This window comes from Leuciscus leuciscus (genome assembly GCF_965113295.1).
Source record: "Leuciscus leuciscus genome assembly, chromosome: 8".
NCBI classification, from domain to species: Eukaryota; Metazoa; Chordata; class Actinopteri; order Cypriniformes; family Leuciscidae; genus Leuciscus; species Leuciscus leuciscus.
In genome coordinates this window covers 18,602,387-18,628,983 of record NC_138732.1, presented here as the reverse complement: position 1 = coordinate 18,628,983, position 26,597 = coordinate 18,602,387, and the positions used below count along the sequence as shown (strand labels likewise).

Here is a 26,597-nt window from a genome sequence, read left to right as displayed (position 1 = left end):
AGCGTGTACACTACTGAGGTGCATTATAGGATTGAATAAGTGCACGCAATAACGTCTGCTTTGGTTTCAGACACCACTATAAATGCCTGTTCCTTCAAATAGTGCACTATGTAAGGGTATTGGGGCAATTTCGGAGCACTTGGTTCCGACAAGCACATGAAAAACTCAAAACGCTTAAGAAAGCACAGAATGAACAGATTATTTTGTTGTTTTATCAACATTCTCTGGGGAAAAAAAGTACATGATTATGATTCCCTCGACCATAAAATGTATTTGTTGCTCTGGGATTTAACTCACTTTGCATGAAATTCAATTAAATGAACCTATCAAGCCATCAGGAGAAAGTCTAACTTACTGACCAAGAGAGATAAACTTAATAAGCCGGCCACATTTTAGAAACAGATCTGTTATCAATACTGATTTACTATTTAGCAAAGTATTTTGTGCAAATTCAAATGGGAAAATACAAAGCATTTCTTGCATTTCCTACATAAAATGTTTTTAAAAAAGCACAAAAAAAAAGTAGAACATATTGATGGAAATATAATTTTACACCTATTATAAGACACCTTCTTACATGTTATGTCTTCACCCATACATGTGACCTTTAAATGATCTAACAATGTCATGAGTCCAGAAGCATGTATGCACTGATGCATGCTCATCAGGCTGGTTTCCTCACTCTAGTGCACTTACTTAGCCTAAGGTAAGATGTGGCCACCACATACAGCATTCATCAGCATACACCAACATGCCTCCACAGTGATGGGGCTGGAGAGGACTTTCCTATGGAAATAAATGGAAAGACACTGGAGATGTCAAATAGATTAATGCTGTTGGGCTGTCTCTGAGCCCTCTTCCTTCATTTACACTCACTGATTTACATTAGGCATGCAATGTGCCTGGAACATTTTTATTTTCATGCACGTCACTTAATTGTGTATTATTTATATGACTACTTTATTTAATCACAAATCCTTAATTTATTGTACAGTAGCTAAGCAAACAGATAAATTAATAAAAATCAATAAATTGTTAATAAGCAAAAAAATGCATCAGTAGGTTGAGAATGATTAATGAGAACAAAAGAGATATTCAAAATGTAATTGTCATTGGCTTTTTACAAGAAAAGGTTGCAAATTCCGAGAGTTTAATCCATTTTACCATCCAAAACCATAGCTAAACCAACAACTAGGGGTCCTAACAAGACCATGCTACAATCATTATAGGGCTATGGAGTTTTGCAGAAGCATTAGTCATGGTTAATGCAACATATGCCATTAGAACTAGAAAGGATTTAAAAGGAGTGAAATACAGCAAGGGAGAGACCCAGGGAACTGCAGTATTTCACTAGGGAGAAAATAGTAGATTAAACTGTCAACAAAATGGACCAGTATATGTTCTTTTAACCTTGACTTGTGGTTGCCAGGCTACTGTCTCATACTCCAGTGGCCTGGCTTGTAGCGTACTGTTTAAGGGATAGGAAACAGCTAGTATGTGGAGAATACAGATGTGTACAGGGCATAAACATGTAAATGAAGCTGGTGTGCTTGATAGCGAGGGGAAAAGCAAGGGGGAGAAAGGGCGTATTTGTATGCAGGTGGTTGCACTGTAAATAAATAAATAATAATAATTATGTGTACATTATTCGGTGGATAAGTAAGTTATTGATAAGTAATTTATTAAACCATTGAGAGGAAAATCAAAGGAAGCCCATTATGTATAGAAATATAGGCTATTAAAAATAAATAAATAAATAAATAAATAAATTATATACAGTATATAATTTCATATTTTAATATTCATATTGCTAATAGCAGAAAGCAAATCCAGTTCATTTGCATGTTCTAAAATTAAAGCTTTGCATTATGTCGGCCAATTACATTGTTCACGAGAGAGAAAAATAAATGAGACGTATACAGGCATCGCTAATGAATGTGTCAAGTGTGCCCAAGTTCTGCTGCACCATACTATGCAGCTGTTTTAATATCACACACTACCACCAGCACACTGGTGCCGAAATCCAACAGCCCTTCTCTATTTACTGACGTTTTATTCATTTCATTCTCTCTGTAGACAAATTCCTTTTCTTTGGCCATTGCAAAGGAACTCTGATTGACACTTTCAACACGTCCTTTAGCTATCTGTTTTCTCTATGTCTGAAGTGTTTTAAAGGTTTAAAGGTTCTTATGGGGTGTGATTGCATATTATGCCTGAATTGATTTGGTTTTTACTATATCATTTTAGGCACATGCCAGCAGAAATAAAGAGTAAAGAGAAGGAAAGGATAATGGAGAAAAACCTCTGGGGTTTCAGTGCACATAATAAATAAGGGGAGGGATTGTTTGTTTACACTGATGCAAAATCCCACTTACCTCTCCTCATTGAATGTGGATATGGGGACGTCTCCTCATCAGCTTCTCTGAGGATCCTGATTGGCCAGTTCAGCTCTTGTGTCACCATGTGGTTGAGTGACATCGATTTCAGTTTATTGTTTATTTATTCAGGATGTGTGTCAACTGCAATGAAAGGAAAGAAAAGAGTCAGGTCCACAACTGAAATGGACATCTAAATACTAACAGCTCACCCTCCCACAGCCATGTCTGTTCTTACACAATTCCAGTGGATGTAAGCGGATTATCCTAACCTCTAGTCTAGAATATCATATTTTGTTCGTTTTTTTCCTTCGAAATACTGCAGATCAAAAAAAAATATATAATAGAATTTTAATTTATTTAATGAGGTCAGAAAATGATGTCATGCGGCTGATGATCTGACAGGTTTTAATATAAGAAATATCCTAAAAATCCCTTAAGGACGAGTCTGGCTTATACCAAATCGTGCTAATGCCATGTACTCATCTACATCATCCCTATGGTTGGCATGCAGACAAGGAACACTCTCTTTCCTTGCTGAAAACCGAACACTAGAGTATGTCCTGCCCGTGAGAGAGTAAATGAGAGTGACAGTGTGAGACAGAGTAATAAAAAATAGAGAGAGAGAGAGAGAGAGAGAGAGTGAGAGTGAGAGTGAGAGAGAAAGAGGAGACAGGCACATCATCTGCACATCCTCACAACCAGCACACCTTTACCGTTCACAATCGGACTCAAGACTGAACTAAGAAAGCAAAAAAGGTGAGTACAGCAAAATGTGCGTGCTTGAGTGAGTGAGAATTGAATGTCTTTTAAATAAAAAAGTATTAAGAAAGCTACATGGTTAATATAAAGGTTCTTTTGCAGGATTCTTAAGAATCATTTCCCACTGTATAGCCTACTTGATCTGGCTACTTATCAAAAAGGTTTTTTGAAGATTAGGGTCTTAGGTTCTTAAGATCGGAATATTGGTTTCATGGTTCTTTAAAAAGCATGATTACATGCTGTAGTTGATTTTCCAAAGAACTATTATAAAAAGTTATTTGTGGAACTTGTCAATTATGTTGTCATTTACTCATCCTCATGTCATTCCAACCCTGTATGACTTCCTTTCTTCTGTGGAACATAGAAGAAAAAAATATTTAGAGACAAATCTCAGTATTTTTTGTACATACAGTGGAAGTTAATGGGCTCCAATGTTGTTTGGTTCACAATGTTCTTCAAAATATCGGAAGTAATGCATACAGATTTGGAACGACATGAGGGTGAGTAAATAATGACAGAATTTTCATGGGTGAAATAACCCTTTAAAAAGATTCTTCTGTGACATCAGACCTTAAAAAACTTATTTTGGGTCTTATTGGAGTCTTTATTTTAACAGTGTAGGGCAGGATATGAAAATAGATTAAAAGAAAATTTAAAAAAGTCAGGCGGCCTGAGTTTATATATTATAGTAACCGTCATGTAAATGGCAGGCTGGTGGATTTATCTGAATGAATGTAAGTCATGTGATGACAAATGAGGTCATGAAGCATGTAGGAAGTCTTTTCAATCTTCACTCTCATGTATGAGCTGTACTGTCATGCGGCTCAGTAATTATAAAACTGTCTGAGTGATCTACGAAAGTGCATGAAGAGGAGACCATTACTAGACGGGGTAGCATGTGACGACCTTCACAAAAATGGAAAGAGGACAGATTAAGGTAACGTGAATTAAAGAGAGCTTGAACGGAGTGGTGGAGGAGGAGAGAAGGAAGTAGGCATGTTGATAATCTGTCAACTGGATTGTGATGGGAACCAAGATGAGAGGAAATAGCTATTCATGTGCTGAGGTGATTGGTGGTGGTCATCTGATTTTCAACCATAAACCTCTCAGGCTCTAGGATCGATCCAGGCATAAGTCACTGGCTCAGACAACAGGCTGGTCTTAAGTTCTTCTGCTGGCACTCAATAGTCCACCACTCCTAGCTTGATGTCTGCAGGTCTAATGGGGAGGATGACACAGGGCGTTCCTTCATCTAGGACACACCTGGTGCCTCTCGCTCACAGCTGAGCGCTATCCTTGCAAATGAGCAAAGCCTGGGAGCTTTTTATACAGGTTTATACTGGCAGTGTCGGTTCCTGAGCTGTGGAGGCGTCATTTGAGAAAGTTTCCTTTTTCAGAAAACATCTGATTAGCACCAGAAGATAAACATTAATCCAAGAAGGAAACAAGGCTTCCTTGGAGGTAGAGAGCAGAGGTTATATAATTGGGCTTTCTGATGCGTAACCCGTGTGTCTCTGTGCTGTCAAACATTCATTTAGCCGTCGGTTTGAATCCAACGCCTCTGTTGACAATGTTGTGTGGGCTTAGAGCCTGAGGATGCCAAGAGGAGTCCGCTTTAATCATGGCGAGCCGGTCAATCCGCAGGGGGATTATTAAAGCAGGTCCACTGTCCCTCTCCGGCAGCTTTCCATCTGATAAAACTATAAAATGGAAGAATGCCTAACAAAAAGGGATGTGACTTTAATGGACACAAATACTGTAAGAAAAAAAAAAGACTGCTGTGCTGTCATCAAATTGATCTGTTGCTTGAAAAGGTATGTTATTTACAAAGGTTCAAATTTGCTCATAGTGCTAAATAATGAAGCCATACCCAGGCACAAATGGAATCGATTTAATTTTGAATTTATGCTTTTGAATTTGTTCCACTCTTTTTGTGGCAAAAATTGATTTCTATGGAATTGAATGACTTGAAAATAGAGAAAATAGCATATTGCTGCATATGGCTGCATCTGAATATGCAAATTCAATACCATGGCTGCATCTGAATATGCCTACTTACCTAGGCTATATAGGGACGTCCCGCGTGACGTCACGCCATTTGGAGCAGCCATCTTGACGGAATAGAAAAATGCTAAACCGCTGGTGATAATACAGCTCGTCGCGAAATATTCATCTATTGACCAACCTTTGCGGTGATGATTGAAAAATCCTTCCCCGCTGGCGTCCAAATCAAAGTGTTGCTGACCCATCCGGACTCGTGATACCGATAGCCTGCTAAGCTTTTAACTGTTATTTGCTTTTAATGAAGCTCCGGTATAGCGTGATGGGAAGTGAATAAGGTAGCTGTAAATGTCACCGAACTCAATGTCAGGAAGTTTTTCTACACATTTAATGCCTGTAAAAAGAACTCGTGGTGCTTCATATGGATCTATGATTCCTGATTATTTTATCTTCCTCTTGTATATTTCTTTTTATGATGACATGACGTGAAGAGTTAGCTGACGGCCGCTGCGCTAATAATAGATAGTGGCCAGTGACCGCGACGCTGAAGTGTGTGAGAACAAATGAATAACATCAGTGCGAACCACGAACATTTATTTATTTGGATTAAATATTTAAATATTACATTTTAATCATTCTGTGTCATTTTTCAATGTCAGTCTTTTCACTATTTACATGTTTATGCCCAAAATGCTATAATATTCAAAGTAGTTGACTGTCGTTCTCCTCTACCGTGTACATTATTGATTAAAAAGCCTAACCTTAGCCTATTTAAAATCGTTACAGGCACCTCGCGAGCATTCATTCATTCAACTATTTTAAAAGACTGGAATGAACACCAGCACACACAAGCAATCTTTTTTATAGTCAATTTAATTAAAAAAATTTAACAACAGGTATGAAATGTCAGAAAGAGAAAAAAAACGTAATGGGAAGACGAGCATAGGACTGCTGCAGCTTAGTGGATAAATATATTTAGCCGATTTATTATTAAGATTGCACAGTTGGAAAGAAAATATATTTATAGTAACATTTCAGCAGGCTCAAGATAATTAATAGTATACAGTGACCATTATTCATTATTTTAATCAATTCGCAGCCATAAAACGTGATAATCCGCATTCTCATGTATGTGCGCTTGTGCAATAGTATTCCGTCAAAATGGCTGACACGCGGCTAGGGGTCACGTGACTGGGAGATCCCTAGTAGGTTTAAAAAGAGTAGTGTGTCCGAATTCATTACATTAAAAAAATAGTAGGCAAAAACTACATGGATGACATATTATCTCCGGCGAGATTCTGCAGTGTTTATCCAATGGACTCTTTACTATCCCATGAGTTCATGAGAGATGATTTGTGAATGGCAGTGAGGCGACGCATGACAATGACAACATAACAAATGTAATACGTCTAGATTACATTCTACTCAGTTAGGCTACACTCTATCCGATTGTTAAGTCTGACGTCACGCGTGACGTTTTGGGTCCAAGCGCTCCTCCCGTCCAGAAATAACAACGGTGGAACCTGTAAATTTATTTACGATCACGTCCTTCTTAGTGAGGCACCCTTGGCGGTCAAAAAGGGTTTAAATTCCTTTAACACCAACAGAGTGGTTAGTGTAGCTCATCACTCAGGTGGCATAATTAAGGGTAGAGTCCAGGCATCAATGAAAAAGAAGATTTACGAGGTTGAAGTGAATTAGCTCGGGACACGGGACACAGCACTGCGGCATTGTAAAAACACTCAATAATAACCAAAACACCAGCGAAAGCGGTAGGTAGGTAGAGAGGACCTGGACTTTGGACCCGGAAAGAGTATTGGTTACGTCACGACTTAACAACCGAATAGCCCCTTTAACACAGCGCTTTGAACCCGGGAAATTGCCGGCAAATTGCCAGAGCGCCTTCTGTGTGAACGCAAACTCGACCGGAACGCGCGCTGTGTGAACAAAAGCCGTAATAATGCCGTGTCGTAGTGATGACGCTGAAGCGCGGGATCGTTCGCCAGCAGTGAAACGATACGTAAAGCGCAATTTTATGATCGAATCAGAGAGAAAAAAATGCACAAGCGTGGTGTTTCTCGAGAGAGATCGCAGCTCATAAGCAAACTGCTGCTGAGTTTACAAGTCATATCGATGTCACGTGTCTTTACGGCATTTTTACGGGTTGTGTGTGAACGCACTCTCTGATTTCGGAAAATCACTGGCAGTGTCAATGAACCAAAATCAAACGAACCCGGGTCAAATCCCGGGTCACTTTATCCATGTATTTCCCGGAATCTCTGTGTGAAAGGGGCTTATAAAGCATAGTTTTTTTCTATTAACACTGAGTGTAAATACTTTTTGTGCCAAATATAAATAGCAACAAATAGCATTATACTAAATGCAAACAGTGATAGATGCTATTCACAAAGAGTTTAAATAAAAGTAATATGCTATTTGCTCTAAAGGTAAAATATCTGAAAGTATATGGGCGGAGTTGGTGAGAATAGCCTTTGTCAACATGGTTGGCCATCTGCACTTAGTGTAAATAGACAGTACCTTAATTTATTTCTCAATCAAAAGATCCCATATATGGCAAAAATTATGTTAAGCCAAAGGATGGTTTGGCAATAAAAAAAAAATGCGTAAAAAATCTCTGCGATGAAACAATAAACACTCTCTCCAGAGGAATCTTAAAAGAATGTATGGATAAGCAAGATGAAAATACAGAGAGAAAACAGCATGACAAGAGATAGATAGATAGATAGATAGATAGATAGATAGATAGATAGATAGATAGATAGATAGATAGATAGATAGATAGATAGATATGAGAAATAAGGAAATAAAATGACATAGATCATTTCACAGGAACTTCAAAAGTAACAGGTGTGGCAACAGGAAACAAAAGAGATGAAAGACACAGATGTGAAATGTGATGTGAATTTGCAACAAGGACCAAGGAGAAATCAGCATTGTGATTGAAACTGTAAAGGAGGCAGTTGAGTGAGAGATAGAGAGAGCGATTGGAAGAATGCAGCATGTCACAAGACACATGACATTATTAAAGACATTGATTTATAGGGAGCCAAGCAATGAGACTCATCTAAAAAACTACAGGTGCTATCACAGGCATCTGACACAGCTGTGCACATGTATATGAGAGAGAGAGAGAGAGAGAGAGAGAGCGATACTAGGGGGAGGTTGGGGAAATGGTGGAGGCAGAGAGAGAGAATATTCTCAGAGCCATTCAAGTGATGAGTGTGAGGGAAGCCATGCTTGGACGGAGACACACCGAGTGCTGAGAGACCAAGAAACAATAAGATATTTAAAAGAAGACATAGACCCAAGATAAAAGAAAACTTTCATTTAAGGATTGAAAACATCTTTATCAACCTGAATCTATTTTACAGGTACACCAACAGAGAAAGAGACCAAGAAGAAGAGTGAAGGGTAAAGTCACAATAATTTGCATCTCAGATCTCCACAGGTAACTGCTGTCATTGTGATTTTCATGCAGCATGACAGAGAGTAGATGGGGACAGCTGATGGATGGAGGGATGAGGTGGAAGAGGAGAGGAATAATTGAAGATGGGAAAAAGAAAGAATATGTAGTGGGAGTGATGAGATGAGTGGCATGCCAAAGAAGATGGAATACTGTTTACATTCTGAAGAATATATTTGACAGTTTTTGCATCTGGCAGGTCATATGTGATTTTAAATTAATGCAATAGTGAGTGCTAGTGGAAAAGCTGGAAAAAATATACATGAGAAATTGTTAAAACATAGTAATCTTGAGATTTGTACTCTGTCACACCTCTGGGCGCAAAAGGTCTATTTTATGTGACTCATTTAGTAATAGACGTGCACTGACATTTTGAAAGATTGCTCTAATCTAAAAGAATCCATTGAAAAAAAAAGAGAGAGAGAGAGAGAGAGAGAGAGAGAGAGAGAGAGAGAGAGAGAGAGAGAGAGAGAGAGAGAGAGAGAGAGAGAGATAGAGATAGAGAGATAAATGGTTGGTGGGGGCTGATCTGTGGTAAAATGGTCCAGAGCCTTTTATTATGGACTGCTTCTTGTTCAGGTCCCATGACAATAACTGCAGTGGTTTTGCTGGTGTGTTTTGAGGCAAGCCAATCAGCTTCATCAGCTTAAAGTAAAGAGAAATAGTGACTGGGAGGTTGTGCATTAAATAAATAGTACAGGTTGTTGGTGGAGCAATTGTGTGCGGGCAGAGGACTGCTGCCATCTTGTGCAAAGGTTCCGGGACATTTAAGTTTACATGATTGATGGGTACTTATGAGGGTAAACAGGACCAGTGTCCTGGGACCTCAAGCTGAGAGACACCAGAAAACAATGTAATGCAAATTGAAAATTGAAAATTAATATTGGTGGACAAACAGTGCTTGGATGTGTTCAATTAACTATTAATATTATACCATTAATAGTTAATAGACTATTGTATTAATGAATAATGCAGAAATATATTGCAGACAGGGTTCCCACAATCAATGAATATCTGGAATTTTTTAAACATGCCAGGAAAATTCATAAAAATGTCTACATTGAATGTGTTTTTCCTCAAAGAAATGTTTGAATCATCAGCAAACTGCTGTTGAGTTATTTTCAAGGGGTCATGAACTGCATTATTTTATTATTTTATAGTGTTTTCTGGGGTGCACTTATAATGTCAGTATGATTTTTACATCAAAAATTGTCATAAATTAGAAATTAAAGGCATTTTTCCTTCCCTGATTTTAGCCATCTGATTTGAACGCTGTTTTAAGGGGCGTGTCTGCTGCGAGACTTCAGCGTAAACGCCCACTGCTGTGATTGGCTAACATCATTGCAAATGAAATAGCTAATAAGTATTACATGTGGAATTATCTCGAAAACTATTAGCACGGTTTTACTATTACAGTTCTCGAGGTTTACTAATGATTATAGTTTTATATTTAGATCGTGGCATGAAAGGTTGCAGTGGATGAGCATCACAGACATGTTGAACGCATGAATGCAGCGATCTCGTCAATGTAACTCAATTTCTGCACACTAACGAATACTTTCATCATAACTAACTGTGCAAATAAGAGATTCGTTGATTCTAACGGGAGTTTTGGCGAGAGAACACTCTGGTTGATTGACAGTTCCAGCGATTGTAAAGGGAGCGTTCTTTGATCGCTTTCTATATATAATTTAATCACAGTTTAAATAACAGAATATTTTCATCCTAATAAGAGAAACAATGTGAAGTTGACCATTTAGTCACTGGTTTGATTTACTGACAATAAACGATTTTGAGACGAAAACATCTGACTGTAGGCCTACAAAATCATACAGAAATCACTGGTGATTTTGATTAGAAATGTAGGGGAGACCGGGGATGGTTGTAACACGGGTCAGTTGTAACAATTCCAATCTGTCCAATCAGGAACTAGTTACAAATCACCTGATTCACTTCGCACATCCTCAGTTTAGTTCTTATTCCACATGTGATAAAGTAGAGCCCTGTGGCAGACACAGCACATGTTAGAGTGGAAAAAACAATTTTGAGATAAGAAAGTTACTTTTTTTACTTTTTTTGTTTTTGTTATGGGAATTTCTGCTTTGTAGTTAAACTCCTCAAACTTTTATTATGGTTATTGTGTGTCTGTGTAGATATTTTCCATGCAAGTTGTTAGTGCTAATGTTTTGCCTGTTAGCTGTAAGGTGAGCTAGTTCATGGCTACATGACTCTGGGTTAGTTGTAACAACAAGACTCTGGGTTAGTTGTAACAACAATGAAACAAAATTTTATTATGGCCAATACTATAGACTTACAGTAACAACCATGCTTACACAAATAGAATGTTCAAGTGTTCAAGTTCATTTTATTATGGTCAATTACTATGACAGAGAAACAACAGAGTCACACACGCACGCACGCACACTCACACACACACACACACACACACACACACACACACAGACACACACACACACACACACACACACAGACACAATGTTCAAGTGTTAAATTTTATTATGACCATTACTAACACTGGCAGTAACAAACATGCTTACAAACAAGCAATGTTTGTGTTCAAGTTCAATTTATAATGGTCAATTACTATGATTTAGAGTGACAAACACACTGAGACTAAGAGTGATACACACATCAGTTATATTGAAAAGTCAGTGTTGAATAAAAACCTTTCAAAATATTTTTTTTGTCAAAATCCTTATTTCATTATGTTACATATCACCCCGGTGGATATCATAATGTTACATCTCACCCCAGGGTATGTTACAACTAACCCTGACTATGGGGTGAATTGTAACATTTCACTCCTCGTGTTTGAAACTAAACCATGCATTTTCTGTTTGTGTTGCAAAGATAATAGCTATGTCATTTAATAGCAGACACTTGTAACTAGTTTGGATCACATTTTGAACACACTGACTTCAAAGTACTTCAAGCTATAGACAGAAAGGTCAAAATTGTTACAACCATCCCCGGTCTCCCCTACACATAGCATGTACACATACCAAATTATCTGTAACAAAGCAATAGTAACACATTATAACTTTTTTACTCACATACAGAAGTGTGATTCGCCGTTCTTGTCGGATCCAACAGGCCAGAAGGCACAGCATAGTTTTTTAATTTCAGGCTCTCTGCAAATCCAATGTAGCTACTGTGTTTTTCCTCAACCTGGCACTGCACAACATTTTGCACTCTTCAAAGGCATGTAATCGCTTAGCGTCACGTGACGTCTGTTATTTACCTACTACTACTTGTCATGCTCTAATCAGTGGGCGGGGCTACTGAACTTTAGGGTTTGTGATGTCACCAACCCGAAAAAAGGCTTATTGTAGTTCATAGCAGCCGTTTGTTGTAGTCCTTTAAAATTGGTTTCTGTAAAATAAAATAACTCCCTTTGCATTGAACTTTGAGCGTTGTACTGTAACTTTGCAGATGTTGTTCATGCTCAAACAGCAAAATTACACACTAACTAAAGTTTAAAAAGTGAAATCATAATCAAGGACCTCTTTAATAAATAAATAAAAAATGACTGAAAAGGTCCTGAATAAATGATGACTCATTTGTCAAAAACAATACGAACCCTTGCAGACATGCATCAATCTGAGTTTTATTATCCACTTGGTAAACTGGATGAAAAGCTAAAGCTGATAATATAATTTTAATATAAAATCTCATGTAGCAAATGTGTAGCAAAGAAGCAAAAGTGGAATAAAGACGCAATTAAACGATCTTATTCTCTAATTTGTATAATCCCTGGAGAAAACAGTGTGTGGGGTGAAAAGAGAGGGCCTTCAGAGTGACTGGTCATAATCCGTTCTTGATAGAGATGATTTTAACAAAACTTTTTTCTTAAATCCTCTTCACAGCCACTGCTCATCCGTATCACATTATCACAGAATGCTGCTCTATCTTATGTTCTGGGCGAGTCTATTTCTGTTGATTACAAACGGGTGAGTAAAGAGATAAATATCTGACACATCGAGACTGAGAATCATGGGCCATCCACATTACTAAAATTTTTCCCTGTCTCCCAGTGAAAGAGGATTCTATGGGAATCAGTATGGCGAGTGGAATGATTCACAACTGCAGCCCACCATACAGAAGCTGATGAAAGGCTACAATCGATACCTTAGGCCAAACTTTAACCGTGAGGGCCAGCTGCAGTTGACTGAATATAGATTGAGAATTAAAACATGGATAATACAAACACATTTCTTTGTTCCCACAGAGGGGCCTGTTGAAATTGGAATGAGTTTGGATATCGCCAGCATTGATGCCATCTCTGAGATTAACATGGTACTATTAATGTTTATAACCTAACCTGTAAACTTTCTTGAAGACTAATGGGATTCTGTTCTGTTCACATACTGATAGGACTACACAGCCACTATTTTCCTAAGACAACGATGGCAAGATTCCCGACTGATATTCCCTGGAAATGAAAGTCTGAGTCTGGATGGAAGGCTGGTTTCTTTGCTGTGGATCCCCGATACGTTCATCCCTGATTCTAAGCGTTCCTTCCTCCATGATGTCACTGTGGAGAACCGCCTGATCCGCATCTTCAGCAATGGCACTGTGCTCTATGCTCTCCGGTAACTTCTTACCCAAGGCTGAACAGCTGCACCAGGCAGCTGTATGTGCGTCTGGGGAACCTTCCTACTGAAATGGTTCAATCAATATTCCCCCTTTTCTCCACAGCATAACAGCAACCATCGCCTGCAACATGGACCTCACCAAGTATCCTATGGATAGACAAGAGTGTACTTTGCAATTAGAAAGCTGTAAGTGTTTTCACTCTAAACAATTAGATGTAAATTACTTCTACTTATGTTATTGTATTGATTATTCAAGGGCAGGCTGTGCAAACCCTTAAACCTGAATGTGTGTGCATGCATGTTCAGGGGGCTATAATTTACAGGATGTGGTGTTTTACTGGACCCGAGGGAATGACTCAGTGAAGGGGTTAGATACACTGCGTCTGGCCCAGTACAGTGTAGAGAGCCACTACACGACCGTATCTGAAGCTGTGTATGAAACAGGTATAAACATCGAATTTCATTATGAATATCTTGGCCACTTTTACATTTTATTTTTCTGAAAAGTGCCAGTCAGCCAGTCTTTTAACAGACGTCTTTTTCCTAAGCAGCTTACAGCGCAATCATGGTTTACAGTGTCCCAAAAAAAGAATTTGGACACTTAAAGCCTGACTTAAAGATGCATAAATGACATTGCATTAGATAACAAATGATCATCCAAATGGCTTAAATGTTCTCCAAAGAAAACAGCACAAGCACATATTTCAAGCAAAATATTGCACAAAAAGAGGTTTTAGGTTTCAAATGATACAGAAAAAGGGTATCATATTTTGTCTGCAGATGCCACTTGGTTTGATATTTTGATATTCAATGGACTAAAATGTATAATACTTTTTTAATTAGTAAATTCCTAATTAATCAAACTTGCTAGTGCTGCTATAAACTGTCTACACTGTAAAAAAATAATCTAGAAAATGCCAGAAATGCACCATACAAATACAGTGACAATGTTTTCAGCTATCACGATATGGCATATTGGTGCTTTTATATTTTACACCTTAAAACTATTTCCAATATAATGATACAATATTAATAATTACCAGTCTACAAGAACTACCTGCTTTTTACATTAAAGCAATATTTCACTCAAAAATTTTAATTCTGTCATCATTTACTTACCCTCAAGTTATTGAATTTTGGGACCCATTGATATTTTTTTTCCATACTATGGAAGTCAATGGGGCCTTGGGCCTGTTCGGTTACAGACATTCTTCAAATTATTGAAGTGTTCAGCAGAAGAAAGAAATTCATGCATGTTTGGAATGACTTGAGGGTGAGTAAATTATGACAGAATTTTTATTTTTTAGTGAACTATCCCTACTGTACTGTATGAATGTACTGATAATCAACATTATAAACAGAAAGTAACAAAACATTCACTAAATAACAGAAAATGTAACACAAAACACCTTAATGTACATTTACGGATAACAAAAATAAGCTGAAACAAAACTATTTTACAATTAACCAACATGCTACTTGTATTTTTCTGTAAAAATTCCCCACAAAAATTACAGTGTATGAATCACCTGCAGTATTCTGGATCTGTTGCAGGTTTTTACCCGAAGCTAGTGCTCCACTTCGCTTTGCGCAGAAATGTGCTGTTCTTTATTCTGGAGACGTATGTGCCCTCAACCTTGCTGGTGGTTCTGTCATGGGTGTCTTTCTGGATCAGTCAGTCCTCCGTACCAGCTCGCACCTGCATCGGCCAGTGATTCCAAGAGTTTATTACTCTAGCAAACATGTTCTATAAAACATTTCTAGATCAAATAAACTAACTATTCTCGATCAAATCCATTTATTTGACAGGGGTGACCACTGTTCTTACCATGACCACACTAATGATGGGTGCCAGGACCTCACTTCCTAATGCCAACTGCTTCATTAAGGCTATCGACGTCTATCTCGGCATCTGTTTCACCTTCATCTTTGGTGCTCTGCTGGAATATGCCTGCGCTCATTTCTGCACCATGCAGCACCAGACCATTGTAGATGTGCAAAGGGTGAGAAATCTGTGGATAGTGCTTAAATATGACTTTTTTTTACTACTAATTAATAACCTTTTTAAACTTTTCATAGGAACTGCTCAAAGAATTCGAGGAGTCAAATGGTACGACTCACTTGGTCAATTCAATGTCACCAAAAAAGATGCAGACGGAAGACTCCACTCAGCAGGAGACGCAAGAGCAATCTGTGGCATGTGAAGGGGATGAGGCAGTGGACAAGAAACAAGAGAAGGGGTGCGGTTTATCCTCTGTAAAGCAAATGTCTCACCGAGCAGCATCCATGATGAGTGTCGAGAATCCTCACAACATCGACAGACACTCAAGGACACTGTTCCCTATGGCATTTCTCCTCGTCAATATCTTCTACTGGCTCTATTACCTTTTATTCTAACGGACTGAAAACTCTACCTCCTATCTCCATAAACAAAGTATTACTCAAATGACTGAAAAAGTGAAGACTGATGACTACCCATCAATTCCAGGTTGAATAGTGCTCTTTAACACTGAGCTGCACTTTTACACGGTTCACTGATTCGCAACAGTGAAAATTAAGATTACATGAACACACATAAATCACAATAGGGACACATCTGCAATAGGACGCTGTTGTACTATCCAGTCTTATTTCTTAAAGGGGTCCTATTATGATTTTTTTCCCACTTTTACAACTTTAGTTAGTGTGTAATGTTGCTGTTTGAGCATAAAAAAAGATCTGTAAGGTTACAAAGCTCAAAGTCCACTCCAAAGGGAGATATTTTATTTAACAGAATCCCCTTTACAAGAACTACAACGAATGGCTTGTTTGGACTACAACACGATTTTTCCGGATCTTATGAAGTCAAAATGTTCTCATGTTACTCATTTAAATAATCCCCGCCCACGGAATATGCAAAAAAGGGGACGAGGCCTGGCTGAGTTGCATTAGAGAAGACAGTGTTGTCACTACAGAATGTCAAAGAGACATTGTTTTTCCTGTTTCCTTCCTAAGGCTGACAAGCTCACTTGAAACACTGTTCCTGAACATTATAACCCCAACGATTATATGTGCGCTGCATGGCTTGTTTTTTTGTAAGACGGTTCACCACTCCTTAGTTAAATTTTGTGATCAGTTACTATTTGTTTTATCTTAGTTTTCCGACAAATATCACGATTAAATGGTGGATAACATCGTATCTATAATGTATAAGAAAATACAAATCATATAATAGAAAAATGATATACCACTCTGAAACGTCCTGTGAAACCCGTGCTTGCAAAGTATGTGCATGAAATCCGTTCTGCATGTTCGTTAACATTGTCAGGGTCTGAATCGGGCTAGAATTGGTTTGAAATTGACGCCATCCTCAATATTTACACTAGCGAAAAACTCGCAGTTATGGAGCGGGACATTTCCCGAACACACACTAGTGCTGTCAATCAGAACACACTTGGTCAGCTAACCAATCACAGCACATTTCTTATTTCGGAAGGAAGGGCTTCATCGAAATCGGGCGTGTTCGATGTGAGCGTGTGCCAGACTGGAAATGAGAGGTGCTGTAATAATGTAAAATAGCCTATGTGAAAAATAATGTGTTTTTTGAACATTCAAGCATGAAAGCATATTCTAGTACACGGCAAGCCCAAAAACAAAATCAAGACTTCGTAAAAGGGCATAATAGGACCCCTTTAATAAGCAATTGCCTATACATTGCTGATTTATAAGGTTTCAATGCTTTATCTGTTTTTTCTTCTTCTTGCTTTGCTAGGTAAATGTAATGCGCTGTAGGGATGTTGTAAACTTCAAACGCAATGAATGAGCATATTAAATGCCAATAAGTAAAACCAATAGGCCTAATGGTCAATGTATGCATGTATGTACAGCGGGGTCCATAAGTTTGATTCCATATTGTAAAACTGAAATTAAAATCTGGAAATAAAGTTTTAAAATAAAAACAAAGTTTTAAAATAAAGTTTTAAAATAAAATTAAAAAAAACTTTTTTAAGGTGAAATATATCAAAATTATGTAAGATTCTGCAATATTTCTAGGGCACTAGACAGTTACAATTCAAACAAACAATGTAACTTATATGTTTCATATACTAGTATATAACCAAAGCTATAGATTGTGAAGCTTAGTGTTTTTTTTTAGTTAGCTTGGATAGTAGCATAGCATAGGCTACAGCTTTCCAAAATTATTAGAGATAACGTTTTTTTCACCATCTACGATATTTTTCGATAAAAAACTTAGATAACAAATATGATACAAGCATAATTCTGTGTAAGAATTAATTATGACATGGCATGCTTGTAATTAAAAATGTATATATTATGCCTTATTGCTTAATAACAATTAACAATGTCACAAGACATACCTAAAAATGCAATTTATTTCACTTAAACTATATAAATAATCAGGATAAAAATAAAAGATTAATTACATGAATTAAAGTTTGATTGATTACATTCAGAATCCTAAGCTGGACTCATCACTTGTGATCTCTTCTTCACCACACCGCCACCGTTTCAATGTTCATCTTAAGACTCCATTGCTTTACTCAGTCAAGCCATTAGGTGGAACTGTCGCGCTTCAGCAATAAACTAAGAACATCGTCTGGTCAAAGAGGAAAATCTATCAGCCAATGAGGAAGCTGGTTGCCTTTTAAAACTCAGCCGGGAAACTCGGAACCAAAACAAACGACATTTTTGCTCGTGTACGAAGGATAAGAATAAATACAGATAAAAGGTAGGTAAGTTACTCAACACCGTCTCGGTAGAGGTTGTATTTTATTTCGACTGATATGATTTAGATTTTAGAAAGACTAAAGGTTAGTTCAACTGGCGAAATGCATTGATAAAACCTGCGTGTCACTTTTAATAATACAACATAAAACGAAATTGCCCAAGATTAAGTTAACTGTTTTGTTACTAATCACAAACGGCATTATTTTAACCGAACAAGTTGGTTTTGATTGTCTTGCTGTTTGTTAAGTGAGTGTAGTTTGTATCTTGAAGCTGCAGTGTTTCTTTAACCTGTCTCTGTCAACGCTGTGCTAAGCTAACGTTACAGACATGGACACCATGATTTACCTGGATCAGGAGAACGGCAGACTGACCACTCCATCCATCAAATCTCGCCCGAACAGACTGCACTCAGCTCCAGGTCAGTACCAATGCTCAGACACCAAAATGCATTTTGTACCAGATCCATAAATGGTGTCAAATTTACTCGTATATAATTTTCAGATCCGTGCTTGAGAACACCTCTGACAGGAAAGAAGCTTCTGGGAGCTCCTCTGCAATCCAACCGAAAAGCTTTGGGAGTCCTAAATAAGCTTGTTGCTACCCCAGCAGCCTCTCATAAAGCAGAGGAGAAAACCAAACCCGCAGAAGCCAAGGTTGGTTCTTGAGATTATGAAGGCTTCTTTCCTACATAGACAACTATATTGAAATAACTTGTAGGTTGATTAAATGCATGTTTCATCAGTGTAAGGTGCTTGCTCAGCCTCCTGGTGAGGAGTTGCCAGAGATTGAGAAGTGCTTCCCGTACAATCCAAGCGGTAAGCCTGTCTGCTGCTTTATGGCTTTGGAACTGAAAACTCTTGGTGTCAGGCAGCTGTTGATGATTCTGTCCTGTGTTAAATGTGTAGAGTTTGAGACCTACAGTGTTCCAGATGAAGTCTTCCTCAGTGGTTTCTCTCTGGCTGGTTTGACTAAACAGACGTGGCTGACTGCTTCCCCTGCTGTGGAAGAGCTTATTATGGATCCGTGTTTGCCACTCTCACCTTTAAAGATGCCCAGTGGTAATGAGTATATTTTGAAGCAGTTTAAACTTTAAATGCAAAACGTTTTTATGCCCATTTAAGATTGTTAATTCTTTATTTTCTCAAATGCAGCAGTGCAATATGCTGATGAAATGGAGGCCTTCCTACAGACTATAAATGAGCTGACTGTTGACCTGCCCCCGGAGTGGGAATTCTAAACTTTCTTTCTTTTTTTGAATTGTAAACGTTGTACATTCAGAATTGTTTGTTTTTAACTGTTATTAAACTTTATAAAATTGTTTAAAGGGATCGGTTAACCTGACTCTAAAGGTTTTGTTTTTTGAAACTGTCTGAGGGCTTTTTCTCTTGATCACCAATGTTCCGATCTCACTAAAGGGGTTATTTCATTCATTAAACATATATTAATTGACAATCCACCTGTGATATTTTTGTGAATTATTTATATAAGGAAATGTCAGGTTCTGCAATGGCTTTTACTGGCTTCCTGGATTTCTCCATTTTCAAGTTGAACAGGTGCTCTATCAGGATATGGATATACAGTGTATATTATACACTATAGTGTTAACACTTTACAATGAGGTCTCAGTTAACATGAATGAATAATGAGAAATTTGTTAGTTAACTGTGTTAGTTCAGTGCATTTATATTAACAGATCATTTAAATGTATTTGTAAATGTGGAAGTTAACAGTAACTAAAATTAATGTTGCAGAAGTATTGTTAATGTTAACAATGAATCCTTATTGTAAAGTGTTAACACATATGCATGCATTTTTTTTATTTTATATATTTATTTTGAGTGGCTGTTCAATGTTCAGTTCTTAGAAACTAGGACAGTTCTCTCTTCTTTTGGCTGGCTTGTGTAAAGTATTGCAGTAAAACTCTTATAGTTTTTGTTCCCAACTGATCATTCTTTTGCAAGTCAATAACTGACATAGGAGTAAAGATACATTTGGTCTTTATTAAAAGAATATTCCCATCTCCATGTATAAAGACATTTAAAGTGCAAATGTTACTCACATTAAAAGGTGGTAAAGAAATGGGGGAGGGATACAAACAGGAGTATCAGTTAGATACTATGAAGCTAGAAAAGAATGTTAAAAAGTATAAATACAATTTTCAAATATACACTGTTATTAGCACCACTTGGTTAAGAGCTGGAATTACCCCAGAAGTATGAGCAATGGAGTAAAAAAAAAAAAACCTGTACAAATCAGTTACCATGCCTCTTAAATTAAAGAGTTTAAAATTCAAGACATTTTAAAGTGGATTGTCTCACATGCCTTCCCATCCTCAACTCTTTCTTGCACTTTCAACTGACAAACTTATTTCATCATACCCTCTCAATCCTTCAACACTGATGCCATTTTGTGCTTGTCACATGGAACTTCACAAGATACATGAAGAGGACATAATTTGGCTGCAAAGTATTATAATATAGCTGGCGCTTTGTCATTCTAACTCCACTGTAAAGTTATAAAAGTGGCAGTCACCATAGAGTTGCATATACAGCAGTCTGTGTTGGTGCAAGTCCTCATATTAATAGTGAAGTCTTCCTGATCAGCAGTTTCTTTAAGTCCCCTTCTTAGATTCCCATTCCTGGTTAAAAACAAAGCATTAATGATTAAGTTACTCACACATACGGGCCTATTCTGCAACATATACAATCTTAATAGCAGGACCCTAAAGTGATCAATGAAACTCATTAGAGACTGACTAATTAGAAATGGACTAAATGTTTTAATGTGATCCCTATTGATGCAGCAAGCTCTTCTGTTTGCATTATCTGCCTTTTGATGCATTGCACTAGATAATGTTGTGACCACTGATGTGTGTACCTTGGCTTTCTGCATAACATTCCCCTTTGTGGATGCATAGATGGAGGGAGGTCGCTTACGCATTTCAGAGGCGCAGTTGACTGGGAGAAACGACTCAATATACTGAGTCTCCGTCCTTTGAGTCTTTGAGGAAAGAAGGAAGCATATTTAACATCAGACAATCCTTTTGATTAAACTATTCTTTCTAATATTTGCCCAGTACCTTGTTTGTAGGTTTAGACTCTGTAGGCGTACTAGGCGCCTCCATTTCTCCACCAGCCAGAGATTTCTTCAGGCTCTCCTTCACCTGCGTGAGCCTGAGCTCTAGATCCACACGCTCACCCTCTTTCACCCGGCAGCTGTCTTCCAGCTGGACGACACGCTCCTCTAAAGCCAACCTCTGCTTATCTGCACAACAATAGATCATTACATTTACATACATGTTTCTGGCGGAAATATACATAAGTACACTAGTTGAGTAAGAGGAAACAATCACTACAACTGTAGTGGTAGGGCTGCACAAAATTATCGTGAATTATTGAATTATTATTTTTTAGAATTAACTCTGCAAATGTGATTTAAAAAGTTTTTTTAATATTATTTATTATTATTATTACTAATAATATTAAACAAAATAAGAAATATTAGTATTGTAATAATAATGCTTTTTCACAGTCTTTCATCTTTATTTTATTTAAAAATCTACAATTCTAATTTTTATGGCCGTCTCAATTTATTTGCGATTTGATGGTCGCACAAAGCCATATTGCAAATTTAGCAATATTTATGTAAAACCAAACCAACTATTGTGGAATAGTACGTCTATGTATTATCGCAGAAAATAGACAGGAAAGATTTCTTTCTCACCCGTTACACCTTTCATTTTCTCCTTTGCCTCTCGTTTCTTATTCCGCAGTGAGACTAGTGCACTTCTGATACTGTCTATTTCTGTCTCCAGGTCTTCTTTTTCTTTCAAGAAGCGGCGTGCGTCCTCCTGTGCCCGCGTTTTCCCATACCTCCCGTATTGATTTGCGTCTGAAATGTCAAGTAAAGTTCAAAGATCAGACCCTAGAAGTCTGTGGGAAGGTGGCAAAGCTCTTAGCACTTATTTAGTGAGAGAATGAGCGTGAAAATGCAGAGAGCCGTAGATCAAACCAAAATATCTTAAGCTCAGGTTACATTATTCTGACTGCTTTTGATGTGACAGCGTGAGAACTTTTCAAAATGGCCAAAATAAGGTTAAGCAGTCAGCAGGCTGCTAATAAAAACTTAAAACCATCTATTCTTTATGTTAAAGTGAACGCTGGCTCTAACAGCTGTTTGTTATGAGCACAACCAGCACAGTGCAGAGTGTGACGGGACTCACTGGAGCCGTGGCGCTTTAGGGTGATTTGTGGACTGGGCTTTCCTGTGTCACTGCTGGAGAAAGAAGAACGACGCTTCGTTTGCGCTCCTCCCCTCAACCTCTCATGTCCCTGCTGAAGAAAAAAAAGTTGTACTGCATGCTGCTTCATATGGGTCAATCCACAAAATGAATGCCATTTCCGTTCCTCATATACCCATTGTGTAACAAATGATTGACAATGAATAGCTGATGCTAACTGCGTTTTAATAAACATGCCAATAAAATCCACAAACTGTGGAAATAAAGTGGAATAAATGGTAGAATTTTGTGTTTATGCGCATCCATCCATCATAAAAATAAACCATACGACTCCAGTGGGTTAATAAATACATTCTGATGCGAAGCAATGGGTTTTTGGTCGTACGCGTGTTCACGAGAGAGTCGAGGATGACCTCTGACTCGATGTATGAGGACGTAAGAATTATGACATAGGATGTTTGACGTAGAATGTATAACATTGGTCTTATAATGTAGGATGTATGATGTAGGACTTATGACGTAGGACGTATGACGTAGGACGACGTATGACGTAAGACTTATGACATAGGATGTATGACGTAGAATCTATATCATTGGTCTTATAACGCAGGACTTATGACATATGACTTATGAAGTATAGGAGTTATGACGTAGGACTTTTGACATAGGAGTTATGACGTAGGATGTATCCGTAGGATGTATAACGTAGGCGTAGCATAAGCTTAGATGAGAATTGATGAACCCGGAAGCGAAGAGGATAGAGCAAAACAAAATGGCGGTTACGAATTAGAAGTCTTCTAATTACAAAAAAAGTAGGAGGATTTTGATATAAGAAAAGAGGAGCTACGTCCTACGTCGGATCAGAGGTAACCCTTCTGCCGGAACTCGGCTCTCTCGTGATCAGCCATTGCCAGAAGCCAGTATAGTTTGTAAAGTTTTAAATATGGATATTTTTCTTACAAAAACCCATGCTTCACTTTTTTTTTTCACTTTGCATTTATTAAACCTCCAGAGTTGTATAGATAACTTTTATGATGGATGTGCTTTTTAGAGCTTCAAAAACTAGGGCACTATCCAATGCCATTACAAAGCTGGGAAGAGCCAGGATATTATCTAATATAACTCCAATTGTGTTCTGCTGAAAGAAGAAAGTCATAAACACCTAGGATGGCTTGAGGTTGAGTAAATTATGGGATAATTTCTTTCTTTTCCCCCCCATAATTTTACTGTTTGGCTTGAGATGCAGTATGACAATATTGCACAATGCAATATGACATTTTAAACAGAATGATACAAAAACAACTGAAGGAGATTTTTTTGGTTTTGTTGCTTTTTAAAAAATGCAATTTAAAAAAAAACTCCTGAAATAAGGATATTTTAGAAAAAAAAACTTTTTTATCCCTGATCGCACAAGTTGAGGCACGCACAGATGGAGATAACTGATGTTTTTGTGCGGGTGTCTGAAGGTTCAGCACAGGTTTAACAAGCCACTCGGAGGCCAGAGGCCATGACGACTGAACCTGCTCTAACCCCTGATTACTGCAGAGTCAGCACACACTTCTCATCTTTCATTAAAGACCAGTCAGGGCACATGGATATAAAGAAGACTTGTCTTCAAACAAAGAAAAAAACAAAAACAGATAATGACTCGACTCATGAGTGTTGTTTACACTTAATGTTTGTGTATGATGCATGCACACGAGTGTTGGGAACTTCTTCAATAATTTCTTATGTGCGACCACAAACCTCTATGGCTTCAAAAGGGACCTCATCATATGTTCGTGAATCTGTGGAGGTTGCCCATCTAAAGAAACAGGAGAAGAAATTAGAACAGGTAGTCAAAACAACAAGATGACCCAATCTATAACTTCACCCCTCACCACATTAACCCTCAACTCACAGGAAAGAGTGACGGGCAGCCGTGCGGATGTTGGCGATAGTTTCCACATCTACATAGTCATAATGTAGGGACTCGGGGTCGGCAGAGGAACCGGTTTCTGCCAACAGGACTCCCAGCCAGCGGCCCATGTCCTCCGAACAACTCGCCTAACACAACAAACACACGCAAGAACAAACATGAGATGCAATCACAAACAGAGCCAGACACAAAAAATATCACACAGACACACACACAAAGATTATAAAATAGACTGTATGGACAGCATTTAATTATCAGACATGATAAAAGGAGTATTAAAGAATGAAAAAACGATAACATTTAAAGATAGTAATGTTGTTATTGTTAACTAAAACTATTATTAGACCATTAAAAATTTTTGTTCATTGAAATTAAGCTACATATACATATACATTTGTATGTATATATATACATATACATATACTCATACACGTATATATATTTATATGTATGTATGTATGTATGTATGTATATATATATATATTTTTTTTTTTAAATGAATATTAAAGTTGAATAACTAAAACTAAAAATTCAATGAAAATAAAGTCTAATAGAAATTTTTTAAAATTATTATAAAAATGACAAAAGACATTACAAAAAATAACAAAATATAAATAAATACTGTAATAGTATTTAAATAATACTACTAACCAATATTAAATTAAGATATTAAATTAAATATTAAGATTTTTTAAATTAATTTGTATCAGTTGATTATATATATTTAATTTGTGCATGGTAATTTCCCCTATTTAGATTACATTTGCTGTCATGTGGCATTCACTTAAAGTTCATCTTTAAAAATATCTAATATCACTGTTCAGTGTAATCTTTTTCAAATCTCAGAATAAATCAAAATTTGTCAGTGTATGTTATAATAGTATGATGCCTATATTTGCCTAAGTTATTTGTTTTGATTTTTAGTGTTTTATTTTTATTTATTTAGACAAAAAGGTATAGAATAGTATTGTATTTTAATATCAGCAATAAAAAAAAAATGGTTGGCCAGACATAATTTTAATATTGGTGCGTTCTTATAGAATAGATTGAGAGATGTCAATGAATGATGGTGCGAGAAGAGGAGGAACCACAGATCAAACCCACACAAACACCAAGACTAAATTTGCATGTAGCTAACCACTAGAATACAGCTCTATGGAGGATTGCTGTGAAAGCTTCACACAAATCACTCACTACCTCTAAAGCTGCCAGCTCTGCACCTCCTTTCAGTATCCTCAGGGCGAAGGGGTGTTTGGGCCCGAGGCCTGGGACAACCTCACAGCCCTTCAGAGCCACAGCGGTGTGGGGGACTCGCTGTTCTGCTTTCTCGTGGTAAAGGTAAAGAGATCCGGCCCGCACACGACACCAGTGTTCCCTCCAGCACTGATTCAACAGCACTCCCACATAACCTAACACACACACAGAAAGAATTACAGCAATTATTACAGTACGCCCACTTCTGTTTCATGGAGTAGATTTATTCCACTTCACTGTCTGAGATCAAACGCTAAGAAAGAAAAGTTGAAAATAACAGGTGGAGAGAGTCATGGGAATTGTAATATGAGAGGAGATAGGGGAGAGAGAAAGATGTGTCTCGTACCACACCGGGGATCCTGGTCGAGAGACATGCGGACGTCTCCTGGCAGTGGAGGCTTTCTTTTGGAGAAACTGATAATTCTTGTGATCTTTCTTCCTGCAGCTCGGCTTACGGTGCCCGTTAGCTCTGACAGTGCACCTCGCTTGGGTTTACCTGTAAACACACATAAACACACACACAAAGGTTTGATGGTAGAATGAAATTACATGTAAAGATATGTGTGGTCTACAGACACACAATCTGCAGGAATTAGGCCAAAGCTATTAAAGACTTTCACTGGTCCAAACAATAATAATCACATACAATCCACATCCTGCATAAAGACTTCCTGCTCGTTAACAGAGTACCTATGACAAAGCTCTCAGACAGTGAAAGGAAAAAAGGATGAATAAAGTGTGAGAGAGAGAGAGAGAGAGAGAGAGAGAGAGAGAGAGAGATTGTGAGTGTTTCTTGACAATGAAAACCTTGTAGGCACTTTTGTTTTGAATGTTTTGAGTGGTTGCCAGGGTGTTGTTATGCAGTTTATAAGGTGTTCTAACTGTATGGTTTTCAACATGTTGCTAGGTGGTTGCTAGGGTGTTTTGGGTTGTTGCCAGAGTGTTTCTATTTGGTTTGCAAGGCATTCTGATTGGCTTAATACGTTGCTATGCGGTTATTGTGGTGTTTTGGGTGATTGCCAGGGTGTTACTATCCAGTTTTTACGGCATTCTGAGTTTTAGGGTGTTTTGGGTGGTTGCCAGGGTGTTGCTATATGATAGCCAAGGCATACTGAGTGGTTTTTGACATGTTGCTCTAGGGTTCAAGTTCCTAGCGTGTTTTGGGCAGTTACCAGGGTGTTGATAGCTCAACCCTAAGTCTACAAGACATGCTGGTCTA

General features: G+C 37.7%; 3 protein-coding genes and 1 long non-coding RNA gene across 12 annotated transcripts in view; 2 read left to right on the top strand and 2 right to left on the bottom strand.

The window, feature by feature from the left end:
• Positions 1-12,507: 12,507 nt before the first annotated feature.
• On the top strand, positions 12,508-16,718 carry gabrp (gamma-aminobutyric acid type A receptor subunit pi). The gene is made up of 9 exons (XM_082176815.1): positions 12,508-12,593; positions 12,678-12,790; positions 12,872-12,939; positions 13,018-13,235; positions 13,342-13,424; positions 13,545-13,682; positions 14,793-14,945; positions 15,048-15,241; positions 15,318-16,718. The coding sequence occupies exons 1-9, from the start codon at positions 12,541-12,543 to the stop codon at positions 15,633-15,635; spliced, it is 1,338 nt and encodes a 445-aa protein (XP_082032941.1). The 5' UTR covers positions 12,508-12,540; the 3' UTR covers positions 15,636-16,718.
• Positions 13,112-17,781, bottom strand: LOC309503948. The gene is made up of 3 exons (XR_014207949.1): positions 17,687-17,781; positions 14,768-14,937; positions 13,112-13,385 (listed from the first exon to the last, which is right to left on the bottom strand). It is a non-coding gene; the product is annotated as an uncharacterized lncRNA (long non-coding RNA).
• Positions 17,782-17,850: 69 nt separating this feature from the next.
• Positions 17,851-19,284, top strand: pttg1 (PTTG1 regulator of sister chromatid separation, securin). Of its 3 annotated transcripts, none has more exons than XM_082176812.1 (6): positions 17,851-17,967; positions 18,280-18,384; positions 18,468-18,619; positions 18,709-18,781; positions 18,872-19,024; positions 19,118-19,284. In XM_082176812.1, the coding sequence occupies exons 2-6, from the start codon at positions 18,294-18,296 to the stop codon at positions 19,201-19,203; spliced, it is 555 nt and encodes a 184-aa protein (XP_082032938.1). In that variant the 5' UTR covers positions 17,851-17,967; positions 18,280-18,293; the 3' UTR covers positions 19,204-19,284. The 3 variants fall into 3 exon arrangements, with proteins under 3 accessions (XP_082032938.1, XP_082032940.1, XP_082032939.1); XM_082176814.1 differs by having other exon boundaries at positions 17,867-17,967; positions 18,292-18,384; XM_082176813.1 differs by having other exon boundaries at positions 17,897-17,971.
• Positions 19,285-19,946: 662 nt separating this feature from the next.
• The window catches only part of afap1l1a (actin filament associated protein 1-like 1a), a 29,866-nt gene continuing 23,215 nt past the window's right edge, over positions 19,947-26,597 (bottom strand). For 4 of the 7 annotated variants that reach the window (XM_082176799.1, XM_082176801.1, XM_082176803.1 and 1 more), the window contains exons 11-19: positions 25,725-25,874; positions 25,322-25,533; positions 24,107-24,252; positions 23,953-24,010; positions 22,189-22,300; positions 21,690-21,857; positions 21,046-21,230; positions 20,844-20,966; positions 19,947-20,604 (exon numbers count right to left, since the gene is read on the bottom strand). In XM_082176799.1, coding sequence (XP_082032925.1) covers positions 20,578-20,604; positions 20,844-20,966; positions 21,046-21,230; positions 21,690-21,857; positions 22,189-22,300; positions 23,953-24,010; positions 24,107-24,252; positions 25,322-25,533; positions 25,725-25,874 — 1,181 coding nt within the window. In that variant the 3' untranslated portion in view covers positions 19,947-20,577. The remainder of the gene's footprint in view (positions 20,605-20,843; positions 20,967-21,045; positions 21,231-21,689; positions 21,858-22,188; positions 22,301-23,952; positions 24,011-24,106; positions 24,253-25,321; positions 25,534-25,724; positions 25,875-26,597) is intronic. The other 3 variants (XM_082176800.1, XM_082176802.1, XM_082176805.1) reach the window with 1 other exon arrangement.

Bases quoted from the DNA above. Each gene is read 5' to 3' on its own strand.
- gabrp (XM_082176815.1), top strand. From the start codon at position 12,541: ATGCTGCTCTATCTTATGTTCTGGGCGAGTCTATTTCTGTTGATTACA. The intron at 12,594-12,677 runs GTGAGTAAAGAG...CCTGTCTCCCAG, and splicing joins TTTCTGTTGATTACAAACGG to TGAAAGAGGATTCTATGGGA. The intron at 12,940-13,017 runs GTACTATTAATG...ACATACTGATAG, and splicing joins CCATCTCTGAGATTAACATG to GACTACACAGCCACTATTTT.
- pttg1 (XM_082176812.1), top strand. From the start codon at position 18,294: ATGGACACCATGATTTACCTGGATCAGGAGAACGGCAGACTGACCACT. The intron at 18,620-18,708 runs GTTGGTTCTTGA...ATGTTTCATCAG, and splicing joins CCAAACCCGCAGAAGCCAAG to TGTAAGGTGCTTGCTCAGCC. The intron at 19,025-19,117 runs GTAATGAGTATA...TCTCAAATGCAG, and splicing joins ACCTTTAAAGATGCCCAGTG to CAGTGCAATATGCTGATGAA.